Raw genomic sequence first — 24,544 nt, 5'->3', positions numbered from 1 at the left:
CTTCTCAATATCTGTCCCACGATCGCCTTCGCTGCTGGGTTAAGCCTTGGCTCATTTTCTACGACTAAGAACACTCCTCTCCAGCACTATTCTTCGTCTGTCCCGTCTTCCCCGCTCATCCCATTTGGGATCTTACCTGAACTTTCGTTCGTTCGTTCGCTTCAACTCCATATTGTTTCAGACTTTGGAACAATGCTCTTCTCCAGACTGAGGGACTGACCACCTCAAAAATTTTAAGGGTGATGGACTGATTACATCGTCTTCAAGTCTCTTCTGCTTCTATCAACTTTTCTGTACTCGACTGAAGAAGCCTACTGTGTAGGCGAAACGTTTCGAAATAAAGATACCTAACTGTTGCATATGTGTCTTACCTAACAGCCTCGAATCAGCACTGATCGCTGTTTCGAATACAATTAAACAAAACAACGGCAGCTTCACCATCTCCGAAGTCTTAGCAAGAATCCTCCTGAAAACAGTAAACCCTGCCATCACATAGTCTCTCCTGTTATACTACACACAGCACAGAGAGTGAACACTGAAACAAGCTGCCTCATTCCAGTCTATATTTGTCCAACCTATTTTTATGTTACCCAAGTAATAGCTTTTATATCCTTTTACTCATGTACGAATTAATTGCTCTACCATATTGTATTACTTTTGTCACTACCACTACTACTACTACTACCACTAGTGAACATCGAAATGGTACCTCACTAGTATTACACCTCACTCTGAGCCTTTATATACCCTCTGTGTCCATGTGTTGTTTGTAATGGCTTGATAAAGCTCCTGGAGAGCGAAACGTTGCCACAATAAATGTCACATTAGTTGCACTTGTGTCCTTTTACTTTGCATATTGTCGGTAATTCTACCAACTTTATTACAGATGAAGTTTAATGTGGATAAGTGTAAGGTACTTGTCCTTGGTAATGAAAATAACCCTCGAAGCTATAATCTAGGTGAAGTAGAGCTTGGTCATACAGAATGTGAAAAAGAATTGGGAGTCATGGTAAGCAAAAATCTAAAGCCAAGACAGCAGTGCCTTAGTGTGCGCAACAAGGCCAACAGATTACTTGGATTTATCTCAAGAAGTATAAGTAACAGAAGTCCAGAAGTTATTTTACTGCTCTATACATCATTAGTGAGGCCTCATTTAGATTATGCTGCTCAGTTTTGGTCCCCTTACTACAGGATGGACATTAGAGAACATACAGAGAAGAATGACTAAAATGATTTACTGTGTAAGGAACCTCCCATATGAAGACTTAAAGCCTTAAATCTCCACTCTCTGGAGAGGCGTAGAATGAGTGGAGATATCATTGAAGTGTGTAAGTGGATGACGGGCATAAACAAGGGAGACATTAATAAAGTACTGAGGGTGTCGAACCAGGTAAGAACCAGATTGTAATAAAGTTGGTAGAATTACCGACAATATGTAAAGTAAAAGGACACAAGTGCAACTAATGTGACATTTATTGTGGCAACGTTTCGTTCTCCAGGAGCTTTATAAAGCTCCTGGAGAGCGAAACGTTGCCACAATAAATGTCACATTAGTTGCACTTGTGTCCTTTTACTTTACAGGTAAGAACCAGGAATAATGGATTTAAGTTGGATTTAAGTGGTGACCTGTACTTAACTCAGTGGTGACCTGTACTTAACTCTGTGAAGAAGTGTCTTGTTTGCTCCCGTGGACTGAACCAAGATGCCCTCCATCGAGCAACTTTACCAGCAACTTAAGGAAGAATTGAGGGCAGCGAAGATGGAGATACGGTGATTGACCGAGGAAAACAAGAGGATTCGTAGTAGTCCTCCTGTTTCGAGTCTTCAGGTCAAGAAGGGATCGTGGTCAGTGGCTGGACAGCAGGGGACGACGAAGTTGACGATCAAGAAGACGAATGGAAAGCCAGAAACGATGAAGAAGAAAGAGACTGCTGTTGAAACTCCTGTGGAAACCTCCAACGCATTCTCGGTGCTACCCGACGAATGTGAGTCGACTACTGGGATCGTCACGACGAACGACAACAAGGAAGGTAAGAATATTGTTGTTGTAATAAAGTTGGTAGAATTACCGACAATATGTAAAGTAAAAGGACACAAGTGCAACTAATGTGACATTTATTGTGGCAACGTTTCGCTCTCCAGGAGCTTGATAAAGCTCCTGGAGAGCGAAACGTTGCCCCAATAAATGTCACATTAGTTGCACTTGTGTCCTTTTACTTTAAATATTGTTGTTGTTGGAGATAGCCAGGTTAGATACATGGATAGGGCATTCTGCTTGAAGGACAGGAGTAGGAGACAAAGGGTATGCTTTCCTGGGGCTGGGATGGAGGACATTGTTAGCCGGCTTGACAACATCATGAACGGTAATGGAGTTAATCCTATTATTTGCCTCAGTGCTCTAGGCAATGATGTAGGCAAGCGTAGAAGTGAGGATTTAGTTAGAAAGTTCAGGACAGCTATAGACATAATTAGGAAGAAGGGGGGGCGCCCTGTTATATGTGGCATTTTGCCAAGAAGAGGTGTTGGTAATGAATGGTTGTCCAGAGCAATTGGTATTAATTGTTGGCTGGATAAACACTGTAAGGATAATGCAGTACCATTCATTGACAACTGGGACAACTTCTATGGCCGAAATGACATGTATGCCAGGGATGGGGTTCACTTATCCAGGGCAGGTGTGGGTTTTCTTGCTAACTCAGTTGAGGGGGTTGTTAGGACTTTAAACTAGGATTAGTTAGAGGTATGGGTTTAGAAATGATTAATAATGAGTATGGATATATTGACTTATGCTCTGATATTAAGAATCTTAATAGTAACTGTCATGGAGTAACTCTGGGTAATGATAATTTCAGAAATTGTGTAAAAACAAAGATGAATAGGAAAAATGTGCAGAAGAAAAAACATATGATGGTATTTTATGCTAACAGTCGAAGTGCAAGAAATAAAATTAATGAACTACGTTTGGTAGCATGTGCTGGGAACTTTGATATCATTGCATTAACTGAAACGTGGTATGATTTAAAGAGTCGGGATATGACTGCTGAGTGTAATATTCAGGGATTTAAGTTGTTCAATGTGGATAGATGTAATGGGAAGGGGGGAGGAGTTGCATTGTATGTTCGAGAAAATATTAATTGTTGCATAAAAACAGGTATAAAAATAGATGGAGCAGTAACAGAGTCTGTTTGGGTAGAGTTCGTGGAGGGTCAAGAAAAACTAATTCTAGGTGTAATATACCGACCTCCAGGCTTGGATCACGATAGAGGGAGACTTCTTTGGGACGAAATTGTTAGGGCTTCTGGACACAGTAACATAGTCATAGTAGGGGACTTTAACTTTAGTCAAATTGACTGGAATTCTTTGACAGGTAATCTAGAGACCAGTGACTTTATGGAAACAGTTCAGGACTGTTTTCTGAAACAGAGCGTAACTGAACCTACCAGGGGTAATAATTTGCTAGACCTAGTCTTGTCAAATAAGGAAACACTCGTGAATAATCTGGAGATCACTGAAGAGCTTGGCGCAAGTGATCACAAATCCATCACTTTTAGCATTAATTGGGAATGCAAGAATAATGATAATACAGAAAAAATCCCTGATTTTCGTTCTGCCGATTATAATGGACATAGGGAACATCTGTCTAATCTTGATTGGAGTTATCTAGCTAATGATTTTATTGACAATAATCATACTTATGAATATGAAGGGATCTGCTTTTATGACTGTTTTCTTAATAATGTACACAGTGCCCAGAGTATATACATTCCCCAGAGAGAAATTAGGTCTAATAATAACGATCCCAGATGGGTTAACAGGAGGCTAAAGCATCTATTAGGGGAGAAAAGGGGAATTTATAGGCGCATCAGAAGAGGAGAGGTTAACCTTACTGACCAATATGTTCAGCTTAAAAGAGAAGTAAAAATGGCGATTAGAAAGGCTAAACGTGACTATGAAATTAGAGTTGCTAATGAATCAAAGACTAATCCAAAGGGGTTCTTTCAAGTGTATAGGACGAAGGTGAAGGAAAAAGTAGGACCTCTGAAAACTGGGAATGGACAGCTGACGGATAATGAACTGGAAATGTGTTCCTTATTTAATGACTATTTTTTGTCAGTTTTTACACGGGAAGATGTAAATGAGATTCCAGTAATTAACAATTATTTAGTTCCTGATGAATTTAAGTTAACTAATATTACTGTCACGAGGGACATGGTTATTAAACAGATAGACAAACTGAAACAAAATAAGTCCCCGGGACCCGATGAGTTGTTTTCAAGGGTATTTAAGGAATGCAAGATGGAGCTTAGTCAGCCATTAACGAGTGTATTCAATGCGTCCATCCTTACCGGTGTAGTGCCAGAGTTGTGGAAGATGGCTAATGTGGTTCCTATATTCAAATCAGGGGATAAGTCCACTCCTTCAAATTACCGTCCAATAAGCCTGACATCTATAGTGGGCAAGTTATTAGAATCAATTATAGTTGACATTATCAGAAGTCACCTTGAAGAGCATAACTTGATAAATGAATCTCAGCATGGATTCACGAGAGGTCGTTCCTGCCTGACAAACTTACTGACGTTCTTCAATAGAACATTTGAGGCAGTTGACAGTGATAAGGAATATGATATTGTTTATTTGGATTTTAGTAAAGCCTTCGACAGAGTACCTCACAAGAGACTCTTAAGAAAAGTGGCAGCTCATGGTATAGGAGGTAAAGTTCTAGCATGGATTGAGGCATGGCTTACCAATAGAAAGCAGAGAGTTACCATTAATGGAGTGAAATCTGAATGGGGATTAGTCACTAGTGGCGTTCCACAAGGATCAGTTTTAGGCCCTCTCTTGTTCATAATTTACATTAATGACCTTGATGAAGGGATTACGAGTGATATGAGTAAATTTGCTGATGATACAAAGATATGCCGTATAATTCACTCTGAGGAGGATATCAATGAACTCCAGAACGATTTGGACAAATTAATGTCTTGGTCTGATAAATGGCAGATGAAGTTCAATGTGGATAAGTGTAAGGTACTTGCCCTTGGTAATGAAAATAACCCTCGAAGCTATAATCTAGGTGAAGTAGAGCTTGATCATACAGAATGTGAAAAAGACTTGGGAGTCATGGTAAGCAGAAATCTAAAGCCAAGACAGCACTGCCTTAGTGTGCGCAACAAGGCCAACAGATTACTTGGATTTATCTCAAGAAGTATAAGTAACAGAAGTCCAAAAGTTATTTTACAAATCTATACATCACTAGTGAGGCCTCATTTGGATTATGCTGCTCAGTTTTGGTCCCCTTACTACAGGATGGATATAGACTCATTAGAGAACATACAGAGAAGAATGACTAAAATGATTTACTGTGTAAGGAACCTCCCGTATGAAGATAGACTCAAAGCCTTAAATCTCCACTCTCTGGAGAGGCGAAGAATGAGGGGAGATATCATTGAAGTGTATAAGTGGATGACGGGAATAAACAAGGGAGATATTAATAAAGTACTGAGGGTGTCGAACCAGGTAAGAACCAGGAATAATGGATTTAAGTTGGATAAATTTAGATTTAGAAAGGACATAGGTAAGTACTGGTTTTCTAACAGAGTTGTAGATGCGTGGAACAGTCTTCCCAGTGGGGTGATAGAGGCTAGGACCTTGGGTAGCTTTAAGAAGAGACTGGACAAATATATGAGTGGGAAGGGCTGGGTTTGATTGGTGTCATTGGGTACGGGAGTTATTTCCAGGGAAGCTTTAGGTAGTAGTCGTTTTGATAAGGACCTGCCTCGCATTGGCCAGTAGGCCTTCTGCAGTGTTCCTCCATTCTTATGTTCTTATGTAATGATGTATAAAGCTGCAGTATGACCTCTGGACTTCTGTTGCTTACACTTCTTGATATAAATCCAATAATCTATTTGCCTTATTACGTACGCTTGAGCACTGCTGTCTTGGTTTAAGGTTGCTGCTTACCATAACCCCCAAGTCCTTTTCGCAATCTGTATGGCTAAGTTCTACATTATTTAACTTGTAAGTGCTAGGGTTATGGACACTCCCGAGCTTCAGAGCCTTGCATTTATCTACATTGAACTGCATCTGCCACTTTTCTGACCAAGAACAGAGTTTGTCTAAATCTTTCTGAAATTCCCTAACATCTACGTTTGAATCAATTATCCTACTTATCTTTGTGTCATCGGCGAATTTGCTCATATCACTACTAATTCCTTCATCAAGATCATTGATATATATTATAAACAACAACGGGCCCAAGACTGATCCCTGTGGAACGCCACTTGTTACCGATCCCCACTCGGATTTAACCCCATTTATGGACACTCTCTGCTTCCTGTCTGTGAGCCATGATTCGATCCACGAGAGCACTTTTCCCCCAATGCCATGAGCTGCCACTTTCTTTAACAGTCTTTTGTGCGGAACTCTATCAGAAGCCTTACTAAAATCTAAGTAAATAATATCAAATTCTTTATCGTGGTCAACAGCCTCAAAAGCTTTACTGAAGAAAGTTAATAAATTAGTTAGACAAGACCGGCCTCTTGTGAATCCATGCTGAGTATCGTTAATCAAGCTATGCTTATCGAGATGGCTTCTTATAATCTCAGCTATAATTGACTCTAGTAATTTGCCTACAATTGAGGTCAGGCTTATTGGGCGGTAATTTGACGGTAACGACTTGTCCCCTGTTTTAAAAATAGGAATTACTTTAGCCATCTTCCACGTATCAGACACTACACCTGTTTGAAGAGATAAATTAAAAATATTAGTTAATGGTTCACAGACTTCCATTTTGCATTCCTTAAGAACCCTTGAAAAAACCTCATCAGGACCCGGCGACTTATTTTGCTTCAGTCGGTCTATCTGCTTCACAACCATTTCACTAGTGACTGTGATGTTACATAATTTATCTTCTTCTAGCCCACTATAAAAATTAATTACTGGAATATTGTTAGTGTCTTCCTGTGTAAAAGCCGAGAGAAAATAATTATTTAAAATCGAGTACATTTCATTCTCTTTGTCAGTAAGATGTCCATAGTTATTTTTAAGGGGACCTATCTTATCTCTAACTTTTGTTCTATATACCTGGAAAAAACTCTTTGGGTTAGTTTTAGAATCCCTAGCAACTTTAATTTCATAGTCCCTTTTAGCTTTTCTTATCCCCTTTTTAATGTCCCTCTTAATGTCAATATACTGATTCATAAGATGACCCTCACCTCTTTTGATACGCCTGTAAATTCCTTTCTTATGCCCTGGTAGATATTTGAGCCTATTATTCATCCATTTTGGGTCATTTCTATTTGATCTAATTTCTTTATATGGGATAAACGTTCTTTGAGCAGCATGTATTGTGTTCAGAAAACTGTCATATTGATAGCTCTCTTCGTTACCCCAGTCAACAGATGATAAGTGTTCTCTAAGCTCATCGTAATCTGCTAAGCGAAAATCTGGGACTGTTACTGAGTTATCGCTACTATCGTACTTCCATTCAATGCTAAATGTAATTGATTTGTGGTCGCTAGCACCCAGTTCCTCTGAAATTTCTAAATTATTAACAAGGGATTCATTGTTTGCCAGAACTAAGTCAAGCAGGTTATTACCCCTTGTAGGTTCTGTCACAAACTGCTTCAAAAAACAATCCTGAACTACTTCTAAGAAGTCGTATGATTCTAAATTCCCAGTCAAGAAATTCCAATCAATATGACTAAAGTTCAAGTCTCCTAGAATTACTACATTATCGTGCCTTGTGGCCTTAACAATTTCCTCCCACAGTAGTCTCCCTTGGTCCCTATCTAAGTTTGGGGGATGGTATATCACACCTAAAATAAATTTTTCATGCCCCTCTGAAAATTCTATCCAAACAGACCCTTTATGTGTTGCTTCAGACTTAATACCCGTTTTTATGCAATAGTTCAAGCGATCTCGGACATACAATGCCACCCCAACCCCCTTCCCGATACTTCTATCTACTTGGAACAATTTAAAACCCTGAATGTGACATTCTGCAAGCATGTCCCGACTTTTTGAATTAAACCACGTCTCAGTTATGGTAAATACATCAATGTTACCTGCACTAGCAACTAATCTCAACTCGTCCATTTTATTCCTAGCACTACGGCTATTAGCATATTATACATTGAAAGACTCTCCTTTCTCTTTACCCTTCCTGCTCATTTCTGTTTTTCTACTAAACCTATTACTGTCCTTATCACCTAGTGTCACTGGCTTTTCAATATCTACCTCGTTCTGCTTATTACTAGTTCCCCTAGAACTCATAATATTACTACACTGGGACTTCACTGTTTTCCTGCCAAAACCCATACCACTAACTATTCCTAGTTTAAAGTCCTAACAGCTCCCTCCATTGCAGTTGCCAGTGCCCCCACCCCAGACCTAAATAAGTGAACCCCATCCCTGGCATACATGTCATTTCTGCCATAGAAGAGGTCCCAGTTGTCAATGAATGTTACCGCATTTTCCTTACAGTATTTGTCCAGCCAGCAATTGACACCAATTGCCCTGGACAGCCATTCATTTCCAACTCCTCTCCTTGGCAAAATACCACATATGACAGGGTTCCCACCCTTCCTCCTAATTATTTCTATTGCTGACCTATACCTGCTAATCAGGTCCTCACTCCTATGTCTGCCAACATCATTGCCTCCAGCACTGAGACAGATAATAGGATTTCTCCCATTACCTCTCATGATGTCGTCCAGACGGCTAACAATATCCTCCATCCCAGCCCCAGGAAAGCAAACCCTCTGTCTCCTACTCCTGTCCTTCAAGCAGAAAGCCCTATCCATGTACCTAACTTGGCTATCCCCAACAACAACAATATTCTTACCTTCCTTGGTGTCGTTCGTCGTGATGTTCCCAGTAATCGAGTCACATTCGTCGGGTAGCACAGAGAATGCATTAGATGTTTCCACAACAGTTTCCACAGCAGTCTCTTTCTTCTTCATCGTTTCAACCTTTCCATTCGTCTTCTTGATCGTCAACTTCGTTCCATGCTGTCCAGCCACTGACCAGTTTCCCTTCTTGACCTGAGGACTCAGAACAGGAGGGCTACTACGAATCTTCTTGTTTTCCTCGGTCAGTCGCCGAATCTCCATCTTCGCCATCTTCAATTCTTCCTTAAGCTGTTGGTAAAGTTGCTCGATGGAGGGCATCTTGGTTCAGTCCGTAGAGAGTACACTCGACACATCCTATGTATCATGTCCAAATAAAGTATTGTGTTGTATTGTATTGTACAATGATGATATTGTATAGAATCAGCCCTGAGCCGTAATGCCTACAGCCTGTAGTGTGTATAAGTTAGGTGTATGTCTAGATGCCATATATATATATATATATATATATATATATATATATATATATATATATATATATATATATATATATATATATATATATATATGTAGGTGGGATTTTGTGTCCTTCCTCATAATTCATTGACCATTTAAATTTATGCTTCATAATTTGTATAGAGGTACCTGCTGGCCCTAGAGCTGTTTCTTTTTATATTTTAAATAATATAAATGTCAAAAGGCGTAACAACAGTAAATATCAAAAGGCTGAACAACAGTGGTTGTGACCTGTAAGCGGGTAGAGACGTGTTGTAATTTTTGATCTGTACTGTAGTGTTGGTACCCCTGTTGGAAGACAGTGATGGAGTGCATGATGATGATTTTTTTTTCGAGTCACCCTGCCTCGGTGGGAGACGGCCGATGTATTAATAAAACATAATAACTGGCAATGACGTATACTTTTGAAGACGGAGTACAATAAAATCTTTGACTTTTCGCTGGTAGTTTGAACATAATGCGAAGAAAATCTTTAAATGTACTTCATTGTGCTGAGACTGAGGGAAAACTGATGCCAATCAATCCATCTCTCATTATTCTGTTATGGATGACGAGACATATCTATGGTGCATCTGACAAGTTCAGTAGACCCTTGGACGTCACTAGTATCCGGCAGCATCTGGGCTGTCTTGAAGGTTCCTTGATGCTGGTGAGGGGTTCTTGATCTTGGGAATTGGATCTGTGCTCCAATTCCTTGAGTTAAACCTGAATGCTTTCCTCCCTACGGGTTTAGCTCTCCCCAGAATATTAATATTAAAAATAATTCATTTGGGCTACAGGTTACTCTGGAAGTTTGCATCACCAACTAATTTAGACATAAACAAATATAAACTTTGCGAAAAAAACACGAATTCCAAGACAATTCACTTAAAAATGTTCAAGAAATGTCAAAAGTATTTTATCCCCAGCGACATATTACCAGTCATTCTGAAAAAAAAATCTGACTTTGCTTATTGTAAATATCTCAACCACTTAAACCTGATTAAATTCAACCATTACTTACTTAAATATTTGGTATTAGAAATAAATCATAACTGCATATTAGCTACAATGTAATGTTTTGGTAACTAAATTCGAGTCTTCAAGTATTATAATAATAATAATAATAAATAATAATAATAATAATAATAAATAATAATAATAATAATAATAATAATAATAATAATAATAATAATAATAATAATAATAATAATAGTAATAATAATAATAATAATCTTTATTTCTACAAGTATATGTACAAGGTATACAGGCCTGGCTGACATCAATAACATACTACTATGTATATAGAAAGCCACTTGTTATGCAGAGCATTTCGGGCAAATTAGGTCAATTTTGTTCCCAGGATACGACCCACACCAGTTGACTAACGCCCAGGTACCTATTTTACTGATAGGTGAACATGGACAGCAGGTGTCTCAAGGAAGTACGTCCTAATGTTTCCACCCGTACTGGGGATCGAACCACGGACCTCGGCGTGTGAGCCTAGTGCACAAGTAATCGAGCTACGGGACACCTTAATTCATTACAATTTTACAAGATTGTAAATTTATAAGTATTTTTCCACACTGCAGCTGTCAAAATCACTGGGACCCATTACTTAACCCCTTCCCCCTCCCCTCATGTGCCTTTAATAGTTTTTTTTAACCACTAACAAGTATGGGAATGGAGTGCGTGCGGTTATTAGCCGAAGACATACTGTTGATTCTTCTGTGTATCTTCCAGCTATGCACTTTTGTACCTGCTTCCAGCCTCAAACTGCCACTCTGACACCTCACCACGTACCATGACTTGCTGTTGTCTTCTTGACAGATATTCCCTGATCCACTGTAGCGCCTTCCCTGTTATCCCTGCTTGGTCCTCCATTTTATGCACTAATCTCTTATGTGGAACTGTCAAACGCCTTCTTACAATCCAAGAAAATGCAATCTACCTACCCTTCTCTCTCTCTTGTGTGTGTGTGTGTGTGTGTGTGTGTGTGTGTGTGTGTGTGTGTGTGTGTGTGTGTGTGTGTGTGTGTGTGTGTGTGTGTGTGTGTGTGTGTGTGTGTGTGTTTGTGTGTGTGTGTGTGTGTGTGTGTGTGTGTGTGTGTGTCGTGTGTGTGTGTGGGTGTGTGGGTGTGTGTGGGTGTGGGTGTGTGTGTATGTGTGTGTGTGTGTGTGTGTGTGTGTGTGTGTGTGTGTGTGTGTGTGTGTGTGTGTGTGTGTGTTTGTGAGTGTGTGTGTGTGTGTGTGTGTGTGTGTGTGTGTGTGTACTCACCTAATTGTTGTTGCAGGGGTCGAGACTCAGCTCCTGGCCCCGCCTCTTCACTGAGTACTACTAGGTCCTCTCTTTCCCTGCTCCATGAGCTTTATCATACCTCATCTTAAAGCTATGTATGGTTCCTGCCTCCACTACCTCACTTGCTAGGCTATTCCACTTCCTGACTACTCTATGACTGAAGAAATACTTTCTAACATCTCTTTGACTCATCTGGGTCTTCAGCTTCCGGTTATGGCCCCTTGTTTCTGTGTCCCCTCTCTGGACCATCCTGTCTCTGTCCACCTTGTCTATTCCACGCAGTATTTTGTATGTTGTTATCATGTCTCCCCTAACCCTCCTGTCCTCCAGTGTTGTCAGGCAGATTTCCCTCAACCTTTCTTCGTAGGACATTCCCCTTAGCTCTGGAACTAACCTTGTCGCAAACCTTTGCACTTTCTCTAATTTCTTGACGTGCTTGATCCAGTGTGGGTTCCAAACAGGTGCTGCATACTCTAGTATGGGCCTGACGTACAAGGTGTACAGTGTCTTGAACGATTCCTTACTAAGGTATCGGAATGCTATTCTCAGGTTTGCCAGGAGCCCATATGCTGCAGCAGTTATCTGGTTGATGTGTGCTTCCGGAGACGTACTCGGCGTTATACTCACCCCAAGATCTTTCTCCTTGAGGGAGGTTTGCAGTCTTTGGCCATCTAGCCTATACTCCGTCTGCGGTCTTCTTCGCCCTTCCCCGATCTTCATGACTTTGCATTTGGAGGGGTTAAATTCGAGAAGCCAGTTGCTGGACCAGGTGTCGAGCCTGTCCAGGTCTCTTTGGAGTCCTACCTGATCCTTATCTGATTTAATTCTCCTCATTAACTTCACATCATCTGCGAACAGGGACACTTCTGAGTATAACCCTTTCATCATGTCATTCACATAAACCAGAAATAGCACCGGCCCATGTGGGACCCCACTCGTGATAGGTGCCCACTGTGATACCTCATCACGTACCATGACTCGTTGTTGCCTCCCTGTCAAGTATTTTCTGATCCAGTGCAGTGCAGTGTGTGTGTGTGTGTGTGTGTGTGTGTGTGTGTGTGTGTGTGTGTGTGTGTGTGTGTGTGTGTGTGTGTGTGTGTGTGTGTTGGTGGGTGGGTGTGCGTGCGTACGTACGTGCGTGCGTGTATGTGTAGCTGTGTTGTGGGAAAGTGCAGTGAGTAGCGACGTGGCAGGATTCATTCTACTGCGCTCTGCACTAGCGTCAGCTTCGTGTTTTTCCCGTCCTCCTAGATCTACTGCAGGTGAGTGTTTCATCCCTACTGCTTGAGTGTTTCATCCCTACTGCTTAAGTGTTTCATCCCTACTACCTGAGTGTTTCATCTCTAATGCTTGTGTTTGATCGTATTCACAATATCTCTCAGAGGTAACTGCTTTCTGAGAGTCAGCAGCTATTAAATATCCTGGTTTCACGCAGGTATTCTCTAGTCACTTGTTCGTCTGGTTTTTGCCTACATCTGCACTGTTACATCCACGTGTGTATGTTTGTGTGTGTATTAGTTATCTTGTCAAAGGTTCTCTTCAATAGATACTTGGTCTTTTGTATGTTTATGGTGTGTATGTGTGTGTGTGTGTGTGTGTGTGTGTGTGTGTGTGTGTGTGTGTGTGTGTGTGTGTGTGTGTGTGTGTGTGTGTGTGTGGGTCGAGTCTAAGCTCCTGGCCACTGCTCTTAAACTACAATCACCGACATTATTGGTTCCTGATCTCATGGGCTCATTCATACTTAATCTTGCAACAATGTATTGAGTTTGCTTCTACCATTTCCTCGTCTAGATCATTCCTCTTATTTGTCACCCTGAGACTGAAAACTATTTCCCATAGTCTCTGTGGTTCATCTATCTTTAGGGTTTATGCCCGATCGCTCCAGTGCCTCGCATTTCAAATATTCTACTCTATCCTACCCTGTCAAATTTGCAAAATATCTTGTATGTCATAATCATGTCTTCCCTAGTCCTCTCATATAGAATTGTGAATTCTTTAGTTTCTCCTCATAACTCAGTCCTCTCAGCTTCGGGGCAAATCTTGTTACAAATCTCTGGACCTTCTTGAGTTTTTGTACATGCTTGACCAGGTGAATGAAGGCTTCAAGCTGGTGCTACATACAACATTACAACTTTAACATGGCATGTGCAAAGTCATACGAGACTTTTTGTTTAGGTTTCTAAAGGCAATTCTGAGATTACTCAGTCTCGCATATGCTGCTGATATAATGTAATTTATGTACTCCTCTGGTGATATAATTGTATTTTTTGTTTTGCAACTAGAGCAGTATTTCTTCTCTGATCTCCTCTCCCCTCTTCCTAGTTTGCATGACCTAGTATTTATTTGGGATAAAATTCAGTAACCACCAATTGTCTGATCACCTTTTCAGCTTATCCATGTACTCCTATAGCCTGTCTCTATCCTCTTCCTTTTTTTTATTTTTTTTTTTCATTTCCTTTACGTCCCCAGAAAACGATGATACATAGGATTCAATCCCTAGTGGTGGGTCATTTACTGATCGTTGGGGAGCCCCACTCGTTATATTTTCTCATCCTGAAGCATTTACACTCTACTGTGTAGCACTCTACCTTCTTTCTCTACTTGTTTCTCTAATTTGTGAATCAAACCCTGGTGGGGTACAGTGTCAAATGCTTTTTTGCAGTTCAAGAATATGCAGTCCATCCACCTTTGTCTTTCTTGATTAATCTCTGTTATCCTGCCATAGAACTCCAGTAGATTAATGAGGAAGGTCTTATTTTCCCTATATCTATGTTGATTTTCTTTAAAAAGTCGTCTCTCCTTTCACAGTGCTTAACCAACCTTTGGATCTAGATATAAATTATTAATATTATGTGAGCAATTAGCTGCATAATTATTACGTGCAAGTAATTTGGGTGATAAGTGATAAGTGGGACTTTGTCACAGTAGGTTGCAGGACTGTAACTCCCTCGATGCCCACTTCACCACTCTCACATAAAGCTAGATCTGACATTAAATTAACAATTACAATATTAAAACCAGCTACTCTGATAAATTAAAGTTATGTGGACTGGGTACACATAATGTAATTATTGCACATAAATTATAATAGTGTTATTAGAAAGGAAATTCTTATTACCACTTACCATTTAATCAGTGGATCATAATTACGTTTTTGGAAACACCCTAATGCTACCACAACAGCTAGAATTTATGATGGCCAATACAAAACTACTGTACGTTATGGGTGAGCATCACTTAGCTAAGGTGTGCTCCTTGGAGAATTGGTGTCCTATATTTTTCCATTCTTGTTGCAGAATTGTAAAGCTTTTTCACACTGTTCATCCCAATTCTTCTGTGGGAACGTGTCAGCAATTTCTAAATTATGGATTGATGCCGATATTCACCAACTGAACTTTGATGACAACCGATTACATTGCACAGTTAAAGGACCAGTGTTCGCACATTCAGTTTCAATATGGTGTCCCCTTTCTGCATCACTCTCCGGTTGTTCCACCCCCCCCCCCTTCAATTAAAATTTCCTGAAGTGTCCATAAAGCATCACATTTTAATACACAATTATTATATTCATTTGTATGTTCTACCTTCAGGAAAATTATGTAAAAATTTTCGACACTATACATGTTCATGATACTGGTATGTAGTTCACTGTTTTTTTTGTCAGTACCCCCTGCTTATACGAATATCGGGAACACATTTGCAGTTTTTAATCTGTCCAGTAGTTTTCCCATTTCAAATGATATGCCATAAATCTGTGATACAGCTTTTCACACAGTTCTTCCAGTCCTTCTTGCTCTGTACTCGGTGACACATTGTCAGGTACTATGACTGTTGATGTGCCCGACTCTTTTAGCTCCTTCATTACTTTCTCTTATGTGAATTCTATTGAATTTCTGTTGGTTAACCCTTTTATTCCTGCCGCTGTGAAAACCTTAAATATACTGTGAATTATTATTAATACCTGCATGAGGTTTACAGGATTTTACCTGAATTATTACATGCAAGAAATTTAGGTGAGGTAAATCACAGTATGTCGCTGAACTGTTACTCCCTCGATGCCCACTTCTTCACCACTCTCACAAAAAAAGCTAGACCTAACATTAAAATAATAATTACAATATTAAAACCAGTTACTCTGGTAAATTAAAGTTGTGGACTGTATATGATTAGGCTTGCTGGGTACACAAAAGAAATTCATATTTCCACTTATAATTTAATTACTGTAGATGGATCGCACCACCACCTGCCTGACACCTAGACCCTACATTAGCCAATTAGAGATTTAAATGAAAGGACTAATGGCACATTTCCCTGTGAGTGATGGTCGTATCCCTTATCTTCTACCATCCACACATAATTCTTGAGGTCCTGCAAATTTCCTGTCCCAATTCTTCAGCAGCAGACATTAACACAGGTCCTTATTACAAATTCGGGCTGAAAAACCCCAATTTGGCCATGAAGATGCCAGAGTATTAGCTGAATTTTCCATAACAACCAGTGCTCAAAAATTACAAATGGCATCTCCCGTCCGCTTCGCTTCCCCGGCTGTTCACTCCCACCAGATAACGGTCCCCCATGGGTTGGTGGCTAAAGCTCTTGCTTTACACCACGAGGACCTGGGTTCGATTCATGGCGAGGGTAAAAACATTTGGCGTGTTTTCTTTTTTTTACACCGGTCGTCTATGTTCCCCATTAGTAAACTGGGTACCTGGGTGTCAGTCAGCTGGTGTGAGTTACATCCTGGAAAAAACTGACCTAATTTGCCCGAAATGCTCTTCATAACAAGCGGCTTTTTATATGGTAGTATTCATTATTGTAAGTATACAAACCTAATGGGCTCGGGGATTGTGCCTCATAATTTTGATAGCTATGCAAGTTACAGTGGTAATGACCTATTTACAATATTAAGATCTGGTTTATGCAGTTGCTTATGCAGACACAAAAAAACATTAGTCAGGGCTGGATTTAGGAGAGGAGCCTCGGGGCCCATGCCCCCACCAGAAGGTGCCCCCACCAAATGATGAAAAATATTATGACACACATTATACTGAGAACTTAACAGATCGCAAAAAGAAAATGTATGCAAGAATTTGAATTGTCGTGGGACTGTCATGTTGAGTCATCTGATCGCTGGTGTTGCATCATCGGTGCGAGCCCGTCTCAGCTGCATGATACGAGGATGACTCACAGCAAATCATCCTGGGTGTGCAGGTTGATGCAGTATGAATGACTGCTTGATCGTGGTCAGTATGTGAACAACAGTATGGTAGTGAGAACTGGCTACGAAGGAGCATGAAGCAAAGATGGTTTGTGAACCTGACGGTCATGAGCATAGAATCTGACATTCTGCACTCTTTGGATTTTGATAGAGTCATCAGAGACTTTATATTATCTTCCCAGCTTGTTTCATTTAGGACATGGTTTACTTGATCCCATTGTATGTTTTTCTTATTGAAATTAAATTTCGTGAAGAGACCTTCATGACTGCTCACATTTTGCTGGTCAGAAGCCCTGTGCATATATGTCTGTACCTCTATTATGTTGTGATCTGAGTGTATTGTCTTTGATACGGTTATATTACGTATCAGATTGTCGTTGTTAGTTAAGATGAGGTCCAGCGTATTTTCTAGTCTTGTGGGCTCTACTATTTGCTGGTTTAAGGTGAATTTGGTGCAGAGATTTAATAGTTCGTGTGTATGTGAATTTTCATTTAAGCTGCCTCCTGGGGTGATCTCTGCTAAAACATTGTTTGCTATACTTCTCCATTTTAGGTGTCTCAAGTTGAAATCTCCTAGTAGTAAGATGTTTGAGGCAGAAGTTGGGAGATTTTCTTGACAGTGATCAGTTTTCACAAGCTGCTCCTGGAATTGCTGGGAAGTTGCATCTGGAGACTTGTATACTACCACAATGATAATGTTTTGGTTTTCAATCTTTACCGCCAAAACTTCAACTTCATCATTTGAGGTGTTTAGTAGTTCTGAGCAAATGAGCGACTCTGTGACATACAGGCCAACCCCCTTCCCTTCCCTTGTTGCCTGTTTAGTCTGTCGCATAGGAATAGGTTATAACCTGGGATCCGTATTTCGTTGCCATAATGATCCTTTATGTGGGTCTCTGTGAATGCTGCAAACATTGCATTTGACTCCGTGAGCAGTCCCTTGATGTAAGGAATTTTGTTGTTTTTTAACGGTTTTAGACCTTGTTTGCAAAGACAAATGTCGTTGTATTAGTGAAATTTAGGGGGGTTTTATTTGCTGGCTCTAATATCTGTTGTTTTGGAGTAGAGGCTAATGTCCGTGCCTCTGCTCCAGAAGTGTTTTCAGTTGGTGTAGGATTATTGTCATTTCTTGCCAGTATTTTTTTCCTCCTGGCCCTAAAAAAAAAACCTGTCCTTGGAGAGGTTGTGGCTCCCCTCTTTTGCTTCCCATAGTCTGGCTGGTCTGTGTCTTCTAGTCCCCTTTAGATGATGTGCCTGGCAGTATGCATTGTAGCATTTTCTTTCATGGATTGATGAGTGACACATTTCTGGGTGAAAGAAGTTACAGGAGGGGAAGTTTCACTCTCCTGTTGTCATGTGGGTGCGGCATTTTTTGGGATGGTCAAAGGTGAATGTACTACCTGTTTTACCAGATATACCGTGCCTGCAGATACCCAAGGCATATTATTTACATAGATTGTAATTCTGTTTGCTAGGAGTTATTGTAGCTGCGTTCGCTGCTGGTGCATTTATTTTTCCCGTTTCCTCCCTATCTGTCACCCCTGTATGGACATCAGTGCTTTCACCAGGTTTCGCTGGTGTGTCGACACTCTTCCCTGAGTGGCGAAAGTTTTCCAAGGAGAAACTTAAAAATCTTCTAACCATTAGAGTTAGACCTTTTTAATGCAATGGGCCCCCCACCAAACTAGGCCCAGGGCCCCCCACCAAACTGGGCCCCGGGCCCCCACCACCTAAATCCAGCTGATGCCAGGCAGTTGCAGGAACAACTCACAGGAATTGTTACTTTGTAACTTTGGGCTTTATAAATTTACAAAGATCTGAGATCCGTTTGATTTGATTAAGCTCACTATGTGGGTGAAACTGTATCAACAAAGGATCGCATGATACTGCACTTGTGTCATTATCCATTTCATAAGTGTGAGCAAAGAACCTGGTGAGAGGTGCAAGTGAAGGGAAGGGTTACGAGGTGTCGAGAAGTCGCTAACCCCTACTTCACCTTCCCTTCCGTGCTTTCTCTTACAAATTCATCCTGTGATGAAATATGAAACAAAAACATCTAGCGTCTGCTTTTGCTGTTTATCTGTCATTTCAACTAGGATATCATCCCATTGTTCCTACACTAAATTTTGTTTAATAATAAAAAATCCCAACAATTCCTCTTGCCGTTGGTCGGCCGCTGATAATTTTGATGTATCACGAGGGAATGCGAACAAGTTTCACTTTCTCTGTGTACCAACATCCTCCTGGAAGATAATCTCAAGCTACTTTCTCCAAGCTCCAACATGCATGTGAACTCTAGCTCAATGGTAGAGTACGTAAATTTCTTTCGCCTGCTGCCAGAGTCGGTCATACTGGTCCCGGAGCTGGGAACTTAGGATGGCCGCATATTACACACTATAAATCAATATAAATTTATGAATTTACGTTTCAGGTACTTCAGTATTACATTTATATTTTTATATTGAGATACTTAAAAATTATTCCGAGCAAAAATTTTGGCTGATTGCGAGAGCTGAAGCTCCTAAATAGGGACCTTCTGTTGCACTTGTTCACCTAGCAGTAAATAGGTACCTATTTTTATTTGCTTTGTGTGTTATTATAGGGTTATGTAACTTAATAATTTTTTTTCTACAAGCACAAGTACAGGTCTAGCTGACATTAATGACATACTACTGTATAGAAACCCCTTTGTTATCCAGAGCATTTCGGCCAAATTAGGTCAGTTTTATTCCCAGGATGCGACCCACGTCAATCGACTAATACCTAGGTATCTATTTTATTGATAGGTAAACAGGGACAGCAGGTGTCTTATTAAGGAATCACGTGCGCTAGCAATCTAGCTACGGGACACTAAGTAGTGTAAGCGCAAAACATTTTTCTTATAAATATGCAGTTAAGTAACATTAGAGAGGCAACGAAAAGATAACCTAACCAACAAATATCTGAATGGCTTACTATATTTTATTTACAATAACGAAAAATATGAGAATTGAAGTGTGATGGCCAGACGAAGAGTAAATGTCCGTTCGCCAGGAAACATTAGACACTGGCCATACTTCAACACTGAAGGAAAAGAACTATTTTCGGATTAACTCCTTAGGGTTAATTATTTTTATTTTATTAGCACATCGGCTGTTTCCCACCAAGGTAAGGTGACCCAAAAAAGAAGAGACGCTCTCATCATCATCATCATTCACTCCATCAGTCGTGCCAGAGGCGTCCCTACACTACAGTTAAAACACTGCAACATAACACCTCTCCTTCAGAGTGTAGGCACTGTACTTCCCATCTCCAGGACTCAAGTCCAGCTTGCCGGTTTCCCTGAACCCCTTCATAAATGTTACAGTGTTCACACTCCAACAGCATGTTAAGTCATAAGAATCATTTGTCTCCACTCGCTTCAAACACGCTGGAAGTCCGAGCCCTTACCACACTAAACCTAAAGGTACTCCTTCCCTCCAATCATTCCTAGGCCGACTCCTACCCCGCCTTCCTTCCACCGCAGATTTATACGCTCTCCAAGTCATTCTATGTCGTTCCAGCCTCTCTAAATGTCCAAACCACCTCAACCCCTCCTCAGCCCTCTGTATAATATTTTTAATAACCCTGCACCTCCTCCTAATTTCCAAACTACGGATTCTTCACGCCGCACATTACCCTCGATAAACATTTCCACTACCTCCAGCCCTCTTGTTGCAACATCCACCGCTCATGCTTTACACCCCTATAAGAGTGCTGGTGTAATTATACTCTCATACATTCCCCTCTTTGCTTCCATGGACTCCTCATTGCACCACTCACTTTTTATCCCTCATCAATTCTATGATTCACCTCGTCTTTCACAGACCAATCTGCTGACACGACCACTCATGAATATCTGAATACATTCACTTCCTCCGTACTCTTTCCCTCCAGTCTGATATCCAGTCCTTTGTAACCTAATTTTTTGTTATCCAGATCGCCTTACTCTCTCCTTTGTTCACCTTTAATTTCCTTCTTTTACATACCCTACCAAACTCGTTCACCAACCTCTGCAATTTTTTTTTTTTCAGAATCTCCCAAAAGCACAGTGTCATCAGCAAAAAAAACAACTGTGACAACTCCCACTTTGTGTTGGATTCTTTATCTTTTAATTGCACACCTCTTGCCAACACCCGAGCATTTACTTCTCTCATAACATCCATGGTAACATCACACATCCCTGTCTAAGGCTACTTTTGTTGGGAAATAATCTCCCTCCTACATACACTAACCCGAGCCTCACTATCTTTGTAAATCCTCTTCACTCCTTTCAGTAATTTACCACCTATTCCATACATTCGTAACATCTGCCACAGTACATCCTCTATCCACCCAATCATACACTTTTTCCAAATCCATAAATGCAACAAAAACCTCTTTACCCTTATCTAAATACTGTTCACATATATGTTTCACTTGGTCTACACACTTCCTACCCTTCCTAAAGTCTGCTTGTTCATCTACAATCCTGCTTTCTGTCTTACTTTCAGTTCTTTTAATAATGACTCTACCATACACTTTACCATGTATGCTCGAAAGGTATAAAAACAAATCAAGCAATGTTGTTTTATTTCCGTTGGTATATATTTACTGTTAAGGGAAACAGGGGCAGCAGGCTTTAGGAGAAATGCCCATGCATCTCGACTCACCCAGGATTAAACTTGGGCTTTCGATTGTGAGCCAAACGCGCTACCACTAAGCTGTGTAGTGAATAACCGTAGGTAAAACCAAGGTTTCTGTGGCTGACTGGGATAAACTTTTTGCATTCTTTTTGCGCTCTTACACAACAAAAGATTATTATATTCTGTAGGTAGATAATCAGTTTGATCCGAGGAAAGTGAAGTTAGCTCCAGTTCTTCTGATAAGGAACCATTGGCAACGATAGGTACCTTATATTTTAGAGGGCCTGTTGTATCACGATATCTCCCCATGAGATTAGTAAGTGATATCGGATGCAATAATTAATGCCTCAGATATTTAAAAAAAAATGAACACATGGATCACTCAGTGCTGCTCACCCTAATTTATGACTTTTCAAAATTCCTAAATAAAGTAAATAAAGTTTAATTCCTTAGTTGGATTTAAAGCCTATCATCTACACGAGAGTTATTATGTCACTTGTTCATAAACTGCCATTGATACATCAATCCCAAACATAGCCTAATGTAATTTGTGCAAAATTTTGGATTTTCCTAAATTCAGCATGTATAAATTTGAATAATATAATTGTGTAATAAAATATGATGCTGATTTGACCCTTTCGAGAAATTTCGAGTGGGGGAGGTGTAGAACAGCTGAGTGATGCGGATGGGGTGACACCATTTGTAATTTGTGGGCTCTGGTTGCCGTGGAAAATTCAGCTAATGATCTGGTGTCATCATGACCAAATTGAGGTTTTTTGGCTTGAATTTGTAAAAGGTACCTGTGTTAATGTCCCCTGCTGAGGAACTGGGACAGGAAATTTATGGGACCTCAAGAATTACGTGTGTATGACGGAAGATAAGGGATATGACCACTCACAGGGAAGTGCACCATTAGTCCTTTCATTTAGATCTCTAACTGGGCAGTGTAGGGTTTAGGTGTTTACCTGGAGAGAGTTCCGGGGGTCAACGCCCCCGCGGCCTGGTCTGTGACCAGGCCTCCTGGTGGATCAGAGCCTGATCAACCAGGCTGTTACTGCTGGCTGCACGCAAACCAACGTACGAGCCACAGCCCAGTTGGTCAGGAACCGACTTTAGGTGCTTGTCCAGTGCCAGCTTGAAGACTGCCAGGGTTCTGTTGGTAATCCCCCTTATGTATGCTGGGAGGCAGTTGAACAGTCTCAGGCCCCTGACACTTATTGTATGGTCTCTTAACGTACTAGTGACACCCCTGCTTTTCATTGGGGGATGTTGCATCGTCAGGCTGGTGTTGTGGTGTGATCCATTTACAATAATTAAATGGTAGGTGGTAATACGAATTTCTTTTGAGTACCCAGCAAGTCTAATCATGTACAGTCCACAGTTTTAATTTACCAAAGTAGCTGGTTTTAATATTGTAATTACTAATTTAATGTCAGGTCTAGCTTTTTGTGAGAGTGGTAGTGAGTGGTCTTCGAAGGAGTGACAGTTCGGCGACCTGCTGTGATAAAGTCCCGCTTATCTCACCCAAATTACTTACAGGTAATAATTCAGGTAGTACCCTGTAAACCTCCTGCAGGTAATTTGCTCACATAAAAATAATAATTCATAAAAGAATTGAAGCAAACTTTAAGTGGATATATTCTGAGATATATATAATACCCCCTTCAAGTGAACACGCACTGTTGATTTCAGTACATTTAAATCATGAGTGATATACTCATCAGAATGTACATAAAGTGCAGTATGCTATTAAGAACTTTCCCCTACTTATGTACTGCTGACTCATGTACTCTTGTGCAACATTGCTTTGCTTTCTCCCTTCAGTGAGGAAAAAAGATATGGAAAGTGAAAGGACGACCTTGCACCTTTCACTATCACCAGGATGACCCTGTTAATCGCCAGTATCACTAGAACGATCCTGGTACCTTTCACTATCACTAGGACGACCCTGGTACCTGTCACTATCACCAGGATGACCCTGGTACCTGCCAGTATCGCCAGAACGACCCTGGTCGTCAATAGACACCCAGGAGGTAGCCTAATGTTTAAGCTGGCATCCTCAGACACAATGGAAATGTACCCCACTGTTTGCATTTCTAGTTTTCCTGGGTTATTAACCATCCGAAGTTATTATTACTTTCATTAGGAAACGCTAAACCCGTAGGTTATATAGTACTTAGTGAATGGAAGGCAATCAATGGAGATTAAATAACTGGATAAGTAGCTCTTCACAAGCGTCCATGAGCCTTTTTTGTCCCACCTGAATGTTTAGTTTTTAGTGCATCTGCAACTCACCCTGTGAGCGGTTAGTTATTGTACACCCGCAACTCACCCTGTGAGCGGTTAGTTATTATACACCCGCAGCTCACCCTGTGAGCGGTTAGTTATTGTACACCCGCAACTCACCCTGTGAGCGGTTAGTTATTGTACACCCGGAACTCACCCTGTGAGCGGTTAGTTATTATACACCCGCAGCTCACCCTGTGAGCGGTTAGTTATTGTACACCCGCAACTCACCCTGTGAGCGGTTAGTTATTGTACACCCGCAGCTCACCCTGTGAGTAGTTAGTTTATTGTGCATCGGCAGGTCATGTTATGAGCTGCCGATTAAAGTATTAAGATATTATTTATAGTCATATTTTTGTGATATTTCAGTAATTTCATATAATACGGTCTAGTCTAATTATTTACGATACGATATAAATAATTCAAATGTCTTACCACTCACCACTACAAACTTTGGTCATTTTGTTAAAATATCATCATATAGCAGCTCAAAATGTAAAGATCCGGGATTAATATTGTAACGAGAATATTCTGCTTTAATAGTGGGTCAAAATGTCAGGTATTAATAATTATATATGCAAATTAAAGCAGACTTAGGATAACCAGCCTCTTTTTGAGGTTATGTTTAGCCTAAACTAAGACTTATCGAGGCGCCAGATGACGAAACTCTCCGCGAGCGAGGTGGATGAGGAGCTGGAGGTATATGGTAGACGGTGGGAATATTTTGAGGAATTTTTAAATGTGAAGACAGAGAG

The 24,544-nt window shown here is 40.5% G+C and overlaps 2 protein-coding genes across 4 annotated transcripts in view; both read left to right on the top strand.

Annotated features, from left to right (window-relative positions):
- The window catches only part of crn (pre-mRNA splicing factor crn), a 56,264-nt gene extending 42,485 nt beyond the window's left edge, over nt 1-13,779 (top strand). The window contains exon 7 of the mRNA XM_070098037.1: nt 13,660-13,779. Within this exon, the coding sequence (XP_069954138.1) occupies nt 13,660-13,779 (120 nt within the window). The remainder of the gene's footprint in view (nt 1-13,659) is intronic.
- Nucleotides 12,769-24,544, top strand: part of LOC128694420 (uncharacterized) — a 40,660-nt gene continuing 28,884 nt past the window's right edge. The window contains exon 1 of one of the 3 annotated variants that reach the window (XM_053784524.2): nt 12,769-12,904. Coding sequence is in view for 1 of the 3 variants with exons in the window: in XM_070097979.1 (XP_069954080.1) it covers nt 16,935-16,948 (14 nt within the window). In the remaining 2 variants the exon portion in view is untranslated. Of the gene's footprint in view, nt 12,905-16,919; nt 16,949-24,544 lie in introns of those variants that run through there. The other 2 variants (XM_070097980.1, XM_070097979.1) reach the window with 2 other exon arrangements.

This window comes from Cherax quadricarinatus, chromosome 60 (genome assembly GCF_038502225.1).
Source record: "Cherax quadricarinatus isolate ZL_2023a chromosome 60, ASM3850222v1, whole genome shotgun sequence".
Taxonomy (NCBI): Eukaryota; Metazoa; Arthropoda; class Malacostraca; order Decapoda; family Parastacidae; genus Cherax; species Cherax quadricarinatus.
Note: the sequence above shows the minus strand (reverse complement) of the source record. Positions and strands in the feature narration are given on the sequence as shown.